The sequence below is a fragment of the Drosophila sulfurigaster genome, chromosome 3, assembly GCF_023558435.1.
Source record: "Drosophila sulfurigaster albostrigata strain 15112-1811.04 chromosome 3, ASM2355843v2, whole genome shotgun sequence".
In the NCBI taxonomy this organism is placed as follows: domain Eukaryota; kingdom Metazoa; phylum Arthropoda; class Insecta; order Diptera; family Drosophilidae; genus Drosophila; species Drosophila sulfurigaster.
Genome location: NC_084883.1, coordinates 43,070,689 through 43,084,889, shown reverse-complemented (window position 1 = coordinate 43,084,889; position 14,201 = coordinate 43,070,689). Strand labels below are relative to the sequence as shown.

The 14,201-nt window shown below is 33.1% G+C and overlaps 1 protein-coding gene across 1 annotated transcript; it reads left to right on the top strand.

Moving 5' to 3' along the window:
- The first annotated feature begins 12,917 nt into the window (after window positions 1–12,917).
- LOC133844976 (glycine-rich protein 1-like) lies at window positions 12,918–13,866 on the top strand. The gene is made up of 2 exons (XM_062279275.1): window positions 12,918–13,183; window positions 13,251–13,866. The coding sequence occupies exons 1-2, from the start codon at window positions 13,091–13,093 to the stop codon at window positions 13,443–13,445; spliced, it is 288 nt and encodes a 95-aa protein (XP_062135259.1). The 5' UTR covers window positions 12,918–13,090; the 3' UTR covers window positions 13,446–13,866.
- Window positions 13,867–14,201: the final 335 nt, after the last annotated feature.

Here is a 14,201-nt window from a genome sequence, read left to right as displayed (position 1 = left end):
AAAACGAATGCAAATGAGCAGCTTGCAGATACCCTTTACAATCAAAAAGAAAGGCGTAAAAAGTAAATTTGAAATATTTTATTCAATATCAATTCGAAAGAAAGGCGTAAAGAGTAAATTTTAAATAGTTTATTCAATATAAATTCGAAATAATACAATACAAAAGAAAGGCGTAAGAAGTATGTATATTTGAAATATTATATTCAATATCAATATTTTACTTACAGGAAAATCCATTTCTTTTTATTTCGATTGAAAAGAATTGAAGAATTGAATACTTATATATTTTAAATTTTAAATATTTTTTAATAGTAGCAATGCTTGCACATCTGATATATGTAATTTAATATTTATTTCCTTTAAATTCTATTTTTAGTTCTACAATATTAAACAATTTTTGGACAAATTAAAAATTATCCAAATAAATTTTTAATATTTCATCAGTTATTTGCCAGAAATTTAACAGACATTAAATAATTTAAAATAATATTCAAGCATAATCCGAAAATTGTGCTTCCCCTATTTTAAGATTATTTTAAAATATTATTTTGACATAAGAAATGAGCAAAAAATAAGTGTGAAATATCTTTAGCTAATTTTTTATAGATTACAAAAAAATATATTACAAATTTGCTTAAATTAATTCGAAATATTTTAATTATTATTGACACACAATTTGCTTGGGCACATTCAACAAATGTGTAAATAACTTCTAGACATTTTAATGGTTATTTCCAGGAAATCAATAATAATTGAGAATAATCTTAAAATAATTGAAACACACTTTGCGTTTATCAAATGAGTTATAAATAAAATGCGAAACATTTTAACAGTTATTCCCATTTTATCCCTAACTCATTAGCTGCTTTTATACACATAAATAAGTTTCAATTATTTTAATAGTTATTTCCATGAAAAACGTCAATCAAATGCTACAAGATTGCTCTGAAAATAATTTAACCACAATTTGCGCATATTAAATGAGTTATAAATAGAATGCGAAATATTTTAATAGTTATTTCCATGAAATTCGATTGGCATCTTTACGTCATTATAAACGTTATTGTGTATATTTATATAAATAATTTTGAAATATCTCAATAGTAATTCCCATGAAATTTGACTTTTATCACACCCTCATTAGCCGCTTCTAGGATATAGTATAAAAAAAACGATATCGTGACGTTGGAACGACGACGTCGACGTCAACTAATGAATGAATTCCGTCGAGTAGCCAAACGAGGAAATCAAAAATGTTGCTTGCGATATGGGCATGACAGCTATCGCTCTCCCTGTCTCTTTCTCTCGCATGCGAGATTTCTCTGTCATTCGCTGGCTGTTGCACTTTGTCGCGTGCTACTCCTACTCGGGTCCATCTATTGCCCCAGCGTTGCCATTATCATCATCAGTGGGGACATTTGGCACAACAAAGCTGTAATTCATCAGGCAGCCTGACTTCTTCTTCGTTTTTTATACCCGCTACCCATAGGGTAGAAGGGTATTATAACTTTGTGCCGGCAGGAAATGTATGTAACAGGTAGAAGGAGGCTTCTCCGACCCTATAAAGTATATATATTCTTGATCAGCGCCAACAGCCGAGACTATCTAGCCATGTCAGTCTGTCTGTCTGTCCGTCTGTCCGTATAAAACACTGGATCTCAGAGACTATAAAAGATAGAGCTATAATTTTTTTTGACAGCATTTTTTATGTTTGCACGCAGATCAAGTTTGTTTCAAATTTTCGCCACGCCCACTTCCGCCCTCGCAAATTGACAAAAATTAAATAATTCGCGATTTGGTATATACAATTATAACTTGCGATTTGGTTGCGATCAGATAAAAAATGTCGAAGATATTAAAGAAATACTTTTGTATGGGCAAAAACGCCTACTTAGGGGTCTTAGTTGCTTTGTCTGACAATCTGGTATATTGTGCCGTTTATGGTATATTTTGAATGTGCCACTATATCGATATACCAAATAAACCAGTCGGTATATTTTTAGCATTTTTGTAGTATATTTTCGGTATATTTTGAGAATAATACCGCAATATTTTGCTTTCATTCAAAATGGGAAGCGGGTATCTCACAGTCGAGCATACTCGACTGTAGCTTTCTTACTTGTTTTCATTTCCAAGGCCCCCAAATTGCAGTTGACGGTCCCTTTTCCCTTTTTGCTGTTTACGCTGTTGCAGTTCCCGCCCTTCGCTTCATTCCCCGGGCTACGTTCAGTATCAGAGTCCCTTAGTGCTTACACAACCCACGAACAGAGGCAGAGACAACGGGAGTCCAAGTTGATATATGATAATCGCCGGCACATGCTTTGCTGACTTGAGGGAGGTGAGGAGGCGACAGGTAGAATAAATGTATGTGACTGCGTACCAGGTTCCAGTTTTATAAAATTCTCTTGCTCTCTGTCTCTCTCTCACTGAAAAAAAAGGTAAACAACGTGTGCGATTAAACCGTTATTTTCGTTTATTTTATTGTGTGTGATATTTGCGTGTATTTTTAGCGAAGCAAGTTTAAATTTACCAACAGGTGCGCAAAAGTTTGTATGTAATTGTTTTTTCTTTCTATTCTTTAATGATAAATTACTTAATTGGCAGATAAACACTAGTTTACATTCTTTTGCGTTATAAAAGTGTTACCTCATTAATTGTATCTCAAGGATAAACGGTCTGGCGATAACACACACACACACACACACACACACTCTTTGTTCGCATATTTGTCGTATCTTTTTAAAGGCCAGGTCAAGGTCCACTCACCACTCGCATTGTTGTAGTTTTTCGCCTATTGTGTAAACACAATAATCAGCACTTTGCTTAAGTCTTAGCATAGGCAATTACCAATGTATTCAGGTTCCATTTATAGAACTCAACCCCTTTGCGTTAGTTCTAAGAATCGTCGATGTTGTCAAGGTCGCGTTTAAATCGCATGCGGAATTGCGCATAAAACTTATACACAAACTTATAATTATCTTCGTTCATCTGTAATCAAAATGCTATTGAATGCTAATGTTCGATTTCATTTCAAATGCAAGCTTCATTTAATTTATGATGTCGACATCTCACCTCAAAGATCAGTTAAGGAAGCGATCGCTTCTTGGAAATTGTTCAATGCAAAAAAAAAAACGCATTTATTAAAGTTGCACTTAAAGATTCTATATCTAATTGTATTCGTATATGTACGTAAAATTAAACATGCTTTATTATTCTTCTATATCGAACTCATTGAATAAATATATGTACCTAAATTTCCTCATGATTTACTATTCTACTTTTTGCTTGTTTTTAATTATTTTGTTTTATTTTTCCTATTTCAATTATATTTATGCAAATGTGTTAGAAATATTTGCAATTGGGTTAAGGAATTATTCCAAAGGTTTTGTTCTGAATTCATTTCTATATGGTTTGCATTTATTTTTATAACCTTGTAAAAGGTATTACAAATTTCTAACTGTGACATATGAGGAAAGTGTATTTTGAGGTACATTAAATATGAAACCATTTTGTATATAAATTTCAAATAAATGTTTAAAAAAATAAAAACAAATTTCAAAAAGATTTTTTTGAATTTCTGGACAATAATACAACATTTTCAATTATTTATATTAAAAAACCATTGTTTATGTAATAACATTGTAAACTTTAATCATTTATGAACTGAGTTTATTGTGAGATTATTTTGCGGTACACCAAGTATGGAATTACTTAGTGTGTGTCTGAAAACCTATAGAATACAAATTTTTTCATAAATCTTCTTTTTAATCCTCACTAATCCAAAATAAACATCAATAAATTTCGAGTGCATTTTGGGATACTTCTTGTATATGAAACTATTTCTATGTATTCTAGAATAATACAGAACTTTTGAATATTCTTCATGATTTCTGAACAATAATTAAACATTAACTTTTCTCATTTATAAGGGTATTTTTGGGTACAATAAATGTGGAACTATTTCATCAATGTAGAGCTCAGATATTTTTCAAAGTAGGTTAATATTTTTTATCAATAACATTGTAACCTAAACTTTAATCATTTCTGTTTTAATCTAGATTTCAGAATAATTATTCAACACTTTAATTATATATAAATTTTGTTTTGGGGTGTATTGAATATAGAACTATTTCTTATATATGTAAGGAGTTAAGATATTCTTTAAAAACTATAGTGTATTCAAGTAATTACCAGTTAGAGTATTTCAACTTCGTTATCTATCAGCTGTCTGCTTTTTCATGTTGTTATTGGTTTTTCTCACATTTTAATTTATAATCCTATGGCTGCTCCTGTTATCGCTGTACTTGAGGCAATTTTATTTGAATTTTTCCTTTTTGCCTTCTTTTTTGTTGTTGTATTTTTCGTTTTGCATTATTTATACAAATTGTTACTGCTGACGGTTATTCGGTTATTCGTCAATGCGTTAGCACATTTCATTGTTGTTGTTCTTTTTGCTGTTGTTGTTGTTGTTGTTGGCTGTTGCCTGGCTTTTGTTTTTGTTGATATTGTCTCTCATTGTCAGTCGCTTTTTTGTGTTTTGATTACGCAAATTAAACGCGTCTAGACAGCCAGACGTCCAGACGTCCAAGCGAACGGTGGGCGACGGGGCGGGGCGAAGCATGCCAAGGGGCTTTTTATGCGGTCGGGTGGAGGAAGGGAGCGTGACCCGCTTTGTTTTACACAGAGATAGAGACAGAGAGTGAGAGTGAATGAGAGAAAAAGATTGTGACCGACTGACCGACGATGGCTTATGCAATTGAACCTAGAATTATGGCAGCACTGGATTTATGTAGTTTATAATTTTTTGCTCATTGTTTTTGTTATCCATTTAGTTTTTTATTTTTGTTATTTTTTGAGGTTTATGTAACGTCAAGTTGGTCGTTAGTAAAATGAAAATGAAAATGTTTTTAGTTGCGGTTTTTTTGTATGTTTGTGGCAATTGTTACGTGGAATTCGCAGCGCCATCGAAATGCAAACAAATCAAAATGAAAAAAAGCAAAAACAAAACAAAACGAACGAACAAAGTGCAAATAATTATGCGGAATTTCTGGCGTCAGTATCGTTGACTTGACAAAAAAAGAAAACAACAACAAAACCAAAAATTCAACACAAAACGAATAAAACAACTCGACGACGCTCTTGGCCCTGGTCAGGGCCGAGATCTAATCTATGATTATGTATACGTATATATGTATATAGTACATGAATAAATGTACCGAGTTTATATGGAAATTTCATAATAAATCTTGGCATGTTATAATTTATCGAGCTGAGTTCATGAGTCGATTATTTCTTAGTACTTTAGACTAAGTGATTTATGTTCGCATAGAATTTGCTTTTGAATGTTAGGAAAAATGCTTCATTTGACTATTATTTTAGTACAGGTTTTAAAATATAGAAAAAGAATATTAAAAAGATGTGAAAGCTTCACGAAAATAAAATTGTTAAGGCAATTTATGTTGCCTTAATAGATATTGCTTTGAATGTTAGGAAAAATGTTTCGTATTAAATAATGAAAATGAGTTTAAATAAAATATGTAAAAACTTGAAGAAAATATAATTGTGTTCTTAGTATTTTAGTTCAGTTAATTTATATAGGTATTGATGTTACGTTTACGGCTTAGTAGATTTAAAAGGAAAAAGCAAAATGGACTTGAAAAATATGTGAGAACTGAGCAAAAATAAAATTGAGTTCATGAATTGATAATTTCCTAATGAGTTCTTTGGTCTGCTTTAGATACTATTTTGAATGTTAGAAAAATATTTATTTTAAAGCTTAGTCAACTTAGTGAATTAAAGAGAACGTATTTGAATATTATATTTGAATAAAATAATGTTGTATTCTAGAGAAAATTACTTTTTAGTACTTTAGTCTAGGTAATGAAGATTGCATTAGATATAGAATGACAGGAAAAATTAACTTATAATTGGCTTAAAAAATATATGAAACGTGTCCAAAAAAAAGTTCTGTTCCTGACAATACTAATACTATACAATACTAATTCTTAGTGTTCATTTTAGTCAAAGTAATTTATTTTAATCGGGATATTTAAAAGTTTAGTAATCATACTTTTCAAAGCTGAGTTACTTATATAAAATATAAAAAAATTGCCTACAGCAAAAGAAATTTCTAAGTAAACGTAAAATAATGACTTATTGAATTACTTGTAATTTAGCGTGATTTACAACCTTATTATAGGGAAATTAATCAACATACTTGTTTATGGTTGGAAACTTTCCTGTGGATGGGGGTTTTCATATCTCGTATCGCACTTTTCATTTTTATTTCATGTTTTTTTTTTTTGTACTTTAAAGTGCAAAGCATTGCAGTATTCCATATCAGGCTGGGAAGTACTACGAGTATTTATTTGCGGTTTGTTATTTTTGTTGTGGCTGGGCTTTATTTTTCTGAGAAAATTTGACGCGTACGTGTGACATATTTTTCTGGAGGCGCCGCCGATAAGGCGCTCATGCGACGACGGCGTCGACGACGGTGGCGACGACGACGACAGCGACAACAGTCACAACAATTCGCGACAACAATCCCACAGATACAGATACAGATACCAGGCACAGGCTATAGCAGTTGTCATCATTGTTGTAGGTATTTACTTGCTGGTGGATATACTCATACTCGAATTCGTATTCGTATTCGTATTCGTGGTTGGCATTCAAAGCGCCGCCTGTGTGTTCAAATCGACAGCAATCCCCAGCAATCGAAATCGCGACAAAATAAACGTCCGTCTTTGTCCGAAGCCAACGCAACGAGCCATCAACAATCTTTGTTGTAAATAATTACGGCGAATTCGCATAAAACCCAAATTGTGACTAATAAAACAACAATGATGACGACGGCGACGACTCGACGTCGACATCAAGTGGAAGGTACTTTGCTGTGGATTGTGGATTTTGCGTGGGGATTCCAGACGAGTCGAAGACTCGATAAGTTGCAATCGATTCGTATGATTTATGCTAACATATTTTACTCGAGAAATAAGTCTTCGACTATGACATATCCTTTGAGAGGCTACGAATAACTTACACTAATAAATAAACTTGCTGCCGATTATATATCGACGGTAAGATGCTAAGGTGTAGGTCACATATATGTATTTGAGGTTTGCCTATTCGTTTAAAGAAATATTGATTATGATTTTTGTTTTTCGATTTTTATTCTAAAATCAATTTTAATTTGTGTTTTTGACTATTATAATAAATTAAAAATTTTATAATAACATAATTTTTTATTTTTATTTTTAAGATTGTATTAATGTTTATAATTAATATTAAATATACATAGTTTTCTTAACTAATATATAATATTATTCTTATTCTTTTCTCATAAATTTTTTTCCGAATCATAATCAATCCCAAATCCTATGAGGTACAATCCCTGTTTCTCATCAAAGCTCTTACAAAACTAAACTTTGTAGCTGCATCTTTAAGTTTGCTCGCTTTAAGAGCTGAGCTACTTTTAATTTGCCGTCAGTTATTAATTTGTCGCAGACAGACAAATGCTCATTGCTATAAGAATTTAGCTAGCTCAGCAATTGGTCTACCTTCTGCATTTAAGGCATTTACACAGCTCTATTAAACCCTTCTCAAGCTGTTTTATGTGTGTCGAGGGTATGTCGAGGGTATATACAATGGTGAGTGTGGGGAATTGAGATTGGGGAGTTGGCAGCAGCTGACTGAAGGTCATTAGCCAACATCGTCCTGTTGGATAATTAAGTTGGCTTCAACCTCAACCCAAATAAGAGTGCGAATGCGAAGTCTGAGTGTGAGTAGGAGAGTGAGTAGGAGTATGAATGTGAGTATGAATGTCAGTATGAGTATAAGTATTCATACTCGTATCGCTTACTTGTGTTTCCGTCGTCCTCGTGGGCGCTTTAATTGCGACAGCTAAAGCGAAAGAAGTGGGCGCAAAATAAGCGAGTGAGTGAATGAGAGAATGAGTATGGAAGTGAGTGAGTGAGTGTATGTGTGAATGAGGGAGCGTGTAAGTGTGTGTGAGTGTTGTGAATGTCGTATCGAAATGTGCAGTTTGTGTTTATTCAGCGTAAAATGAAATTATCATCGTCATATTCAATTATCCTGCGAGTGCATGATCCTTCTCCTCCTTCTCCCTCTCCCTCCCCCCTTTGCGTTATGGCTTGCCACAGCTCAGACTCTGTTCGTTGACCCGCTTATCCCTCTGGGCACTGTGAAGGACACGCACACACAAAGCGGCATCTGTCTCTACTAGTATGTAGCAATGCATGCGAAACAAAAGGATTGAGGATTGTGGGATTTGGCAATGGATTGAATTGAGGTTGTTGATGCGGATGCCAATTTCAATTGCATTAAAATTTAACTGCAACATTTGCCGATTGGCGCAGTGGCAAACGCTTGATACTTGCTAATCGGCAAATATCAATTTCGACAGTTAAAGCGTTTACAATTTCAATTAAAATTGCCAATTTCAAGAGCAGCTTAATATTACTCGTAATTGTTTTGCATTACACAGTTGAACTGCTTAAATTATTTTTTTATTGTTTTAAATTTTGGTTATCACATACGATATTAAAGCTGTGTTAATGACAAACAACAACAGCAATAAAAACTATGCAATACATTTCTATAAACACATTTGCACTTAGTTGCAATAATGGGCCATTTGAGCAGCTCATATATGGACTTCCTCATCTCTCTAATAGCCACAGTTCCACTTTCAATGTGCAATCAATTTGTTTATGTCGCAATGTGGGCGGTCTTCGAAGGGGTTTTGGGAAAGTAATATTGAAGTCGGTATGTACTAGCTAGTACCCTGTAAGAGTAACATAGCAAATAATATATGCATATACATATATATCACTTGTATTTCATTATTTTCTATCCGTAATCTAGAAGGATATTATAAATTTGTGCTTATTGGACCCCTTCAAGTATATATGAATGTATGTTTGTGTATTCTTGATCAGCCTGAAAAGTGTAGATGTTGATAATTTAGTATATATTGAACTCTATGGCATATTATTTTTATCTATATACAAAATCGAAACACCAAATATAACAGTTGGTATTTCAGTCAGCGTTAAAAGTGTACATATATGTTGATTATTTAGTATATGTTGAACTCTATGGTATATTATTTTTATCTTCATATATATCAAATATAGCATGTGCACTCTATGGTACATTTTTCTTATCGAAATACCAAATATATAATTTTTACTCTATGGACAGTTCTTCTTGAAATACCGAATATATCATTTGGTATATTTATTTCCTTAGTATATTTATTTGATATAGTTTAGCAATAATTCCGATTTAGTATTATCTATTTCTTTTTCAGTATATTTATTTGCTATATTTTAACGGTATCGCATTGTTTTGGTTTTTTATAATAGCATTTGGTATATGCAGTATATTAATAAAGTTTATATAAACGATATTACTGCTTTCGCATGGTTTTTCTTTTTTTTTAGTCGACCACACTAGACTCTGGCTTTCTTACTTGTTTATTTTAAATAAATTTCTTGGCAACAAATTGTCAATCAGCTTATCATTATCATAACATCGCTATCCACTTACAGCCTCTTACACACCCCAACGATTAATCTTCAGTTCACAGGGTATCAAAAATTACACGCACAATGATTTTTATTGCATTTGATGAACATTTAATTTTGATTTAATTTTTAATGAGCTTTGCTGCCTGAATTGTTTTTTAGTGTCTCTATGGCTTCGACATCTGTCCTTCTCTCTCTCACTCTTGACTTTTTTTGGGCCTGTCACGATGAGTTTGGCTGTGATTTTGGTTTGGGTATCGGGCTAGAGGCTACGTGATAATCGCCGATTACTGCCATTATTGTGGCCACCCACAGATACAAAAACAACAGCAAAAAAAGGTAAAATACTCGTAAAACAAAAAAGTAATAACAACCGCAGCAGAAACAACAATACAATGGCAAATAAAATATAAATATAATATAGGAAAAAAAAGTAAACTGAAGCAAAGGAATTGAGTTGGTGGTTTTCCTATGCAAAGCATTTGGCAGCTGCATTTACCAAATTGGCATGCGGCTTATTTTATTTATTTGTTTAAATTTTAATGATTGCCAGCGATTACACAAAACAACATCAACAACAACAATTGCAGTCGCCAGTCGCTGCTCAATGTAAATAAACAAATTAACTTCAAATATCATTGAATTTTATATCATTTCACATATGCAAAAGCATGCTTCAATGTGTATGCACAATTGTTTAATGTAATTGTTTTGTTTTGTTGCAATTTCAGTTGCGGCTGCTGCTGTTGCTGTTTGTTGTTATTTCCCAATGTAATTTAGTAAATGATGCACAGTAGCAAACAGCTGCACTAACTCAATTATTATAATTAAACCTGATGACTGACTAACTGATCATTGATTAATCCACAGGCTCTTAGTTTATTTTTCCCAGTTTGCTATTTATACCCTTGCAGGAAGTATTGTGCATAATTTTGTGAAAAACTTTGTGGTTAAGCAAAATGAGAAAGTTTACTTTTTATGGGGAATTAAACATATTTAACGAGTAAGTTAAATTATGGTAATGAAGTGAATTACTCTACAGTTGTTACTTGTTTCGTTTGTTATCTTTATGTTTTCAATTTAAAACAAGTAAGAAAGTTACAGTCAAGTGTGCTTGACAATTTTTAAACTTCTAAAAGGAGAGAAAATGTAAAAACCTATTTATATTAAGTTTTTGACACATTACATTTTAATATAATATTATAATTTAAAATAAAAATAAATGTTTTTTACCCGCTTATGACTCTTGGCTTATATTATAGACAAGGTGAATCGAATTTTTCTTAAGATATATTATTAATGATTTATTTTAATATAAACATAAAAGTTTATTACGTTTTTAATACTTTGCTTATGAACTTATTCATATTATTTAACAACTAATTATTACAAATCGCTTTAATAAAACAAATTTTACTACAGCTGCTGAAAGCACATTTGAATTTCAAATTATTTGTTAACGATTGTTAACATAAATGTATATTTCTTTACAAAGGATTTATTTCTTTTCAATTTTGTATTCCGAGAAAACTGTAAAACGCATTTAAATATATTGATGAAATGTTTTCCATGAAATTGCATTTATTTATAGACTGACAATTTGAGTCAATTGAATTGCTGAATGTTTTGCATACATTTACTGTGCTGCACATTCGGTGAAATGGCAAATTGTAGACGAGAGAGGAGAGTGGACAGGTGGATGGCAACCTTGCGATTGTTATTGATTGAGTTTTGTTTGTGTCCGACTGTCGAACCGAGGCTGATGCACAAGTATACAATTGCATCTTTACAATTGCGTTGAAATTGGTAAGTCAAGTGGCTTCCGAGATGAGTATTTTAGCTTATATTTATGCCAATTATCTGACAAGTTTACTAGCTTGTTAATGCTGTTTAGTAATAATAGGATGCAATAATAATGTCAATATTGTTTAGATTAGTCAGGCAAATGGAAATTTAATAATCGTTAAATGTATTTAAACGAGCATTTGCAAATTTGATAAACTTCAATGCCAAATTATCAGCTGCTTCCTATTGCTTTCAATTAAGCCCAACGAAATGCTGACTGTCCAAAAAATACGGTAGCCCATATCTATAACAATTACGCATACTCTAAATGTATATAAAGTATACATATACAATATAAATTAAACGGTAGTCGTCGTATCTGGCTGGGCATCAAGGCAAAAAAGTATCATTGCAGCTGCTGTGTAATTAAATAAATATTTTCGTTTTTTTTTGTTTTGGTATCTGCTTATTTATTTATGTTCGACTGCGTGCGGGGTCCGTGATAATGTGTAATTATTGCACATGAAATTAAAACTCAATAAATACTTAATATAATGTGTATAAAGATAATTAACAAAATGATGTTGTTGCTGTTGTTGTTGTTGTTGCCACTCACTATAATCTTTGCAATTGTTTTTGTGTGTGGTTGAAAAACTAAACAACTAAATTACCAACCAGGCGGTTTATGTGGCGTATACGTAATGCTGACTTGCAATAAAATGTGTGAAAAGCTAGAAGAGAAAATTTGTGAAATGGCAGTCGATGGTTGTTATACCCGTTAACCATAGGGTAGAAGGGTATTATAACTTTGTGCCTCCAGGAAATGTAACTAACAGAGTGAAGAAGTAAACTTCGATGGTTTGGTATATTTGGTATGGTATATGGTATATTTTGAATGTAGTAGTGTACCTATGTATATACCAAATATAGCTGTTGGTAGTATTTTGGCAGTACATAATGTCAACATACTAAATACAAATCTTGGTATATTTTTAGTATTTTTGTGGTATATTAATTTGGTATATTTTAAAATTTATACGGGTATCTTATATATACCTTGGCGCATACCTTGTAAAGAGTATTTTCTGTGGCACATTTTGAGTTTAGTACTATATCAAAATACCAAATATAAAACACGGTATATTTTTTAGTACTTAGTATTTTTAGTATATTTTAAAATTAATACCGCACAGGTTTGCTGTTGCCCAATTTGGATAGCGGGTATCTCACAGTCGAGCACACTTGTCTGTAGTTTTCTTACATGTTGCTTATTTACCTCTCCCTTACTATGGAAGATAGAGAGAGAGAGAAGTGTAAGTGTAAGTGTATTTTCTCTGTGCTCACCGCAATCACCTTGCCTTTGTTTATTGAATCGTTGAATATTACTTAATAATGCGAGTCTGGTAAACAACAATGTTGAGAGATTGACATATTGACTGGGGACTGACATCGGCTATTAACTTATTAATAGACTCCACCAAACATGCAATCGTCGAGCAGGCGCCAATTAAGCGATTGTCAACAAATAAATTTATAATAAATAATAACAGCAGAAACAATAGTATTAACATACTTTGTGCACGAGCTGAGCAAATGATGCTTCAATGTTGATATCGCCAATGTATTTTCCAAAGTACAACTTGCTAAATGCAATTGCGAGCACTAATTGCTCAGATTGCAGTAACATTGTTTCTGTGGCATGCAGATACGTATCTTATGCCTCGGATATTTAGGGTATATAATGCCCTGCGGCAATGCGCATTATTAATTCCATTGTTCAGCCGGTGATCATCACAATGAAAGTCTCCGTTTCGATCTTGGCTTGGGCCATTTTGGCGCTGCTGCTGGTGAGTGTTTCTTTTGCATAAATATCAATTGCAGTTCCTTTTCAATTTATGGACATTTTTGGCACAGTGTGCAACACAGGCGCAGCAACCAAATCCAGCAGGTGATATTGCAGGTGCTGCCCAGGGTGGCGTCTCCGTGGGTGCGTCAGCGCATGGCGAAGCAGGTGCCGAGGGCGATGCAGCGGGCAGCGATGCACAGAGTGGCGTGAAAATGGGCGCAGGAGCTGGAGCTGGCTCAGCAGCTGGTGCAGGGGGACGTTAATTAGGTGAGCGAAGGCGACGATGACGATGACTATAGGCATTTCCGTAGTTAAAAATTGCAATTTTTGGGTGGGTGTGTGAAAAGTCTCATCAACGTTTGCCGCACGTAATGTCCGTGAACCAAATGAAATTGCGGCAACACTTCAATCGCTAACAATAACAGCAACCTTTTGGCAGCTTTAATACCATTTAATGCCGTTTTATGAAACGTTTCCCCAAAAACAAAAGAAACACAATCGACGCCGCCGTTGTCGTCGTCAAAGTCATCGTCGCCGCCAATGCTGATGCCAATCGCAAAAACCGAAATAGAAAATTCATCAGCAATTTTGTTATAAATATCAAGCAAATTTCCACATAAATCAAAAGTGATCAATAAAAAACTACGGGAAATCATTGTGAAATACTCGCATGGCGCTTCAAATTATTTATTTATTTATTTTCATTTTCGTTTTTTTTTTTTTTTTTGCAAATTCATTCGATTGATTGTTTACACCACGGGGGTTTCTATTTTTTTTTGTGTATTGTGTTCATATCTGCCGCGTTACGTGAAGTTCGTTTTTATTTTGACAATTGCTCAGCAGATTGCAAACGATAATGCCGCCGCAATCTTCTAGGAAATATTTAATGAGGTACTTAGAGTTTCGTTTTGCTGAGATACTTTTATGCTGCAATAGCTAGGAAAAAACACGATGATGATGCTGCTGTTACACAATGAAATTGAATTGTTTGCTCGCCTACTTAAAGTATTGGTAATTAA

Excerpts from the sequence above, each read along its gene's own strand:
- LOC133844976 (XM_062279275.1), top strand. The coding sequence starts at position 13,091 with ATGCGCATTATTAATTCCATTGTTCAGCCGGTGATCATCACAATGAAA. Across the intron at positions 13,184-13,250 it reads CCATTTTGGCGCTGCTGCTG|TGTGCAACACAGGCGCAGCA; the intron begins GTGAGTGTTTCT and ends TTTTTGGCACAG.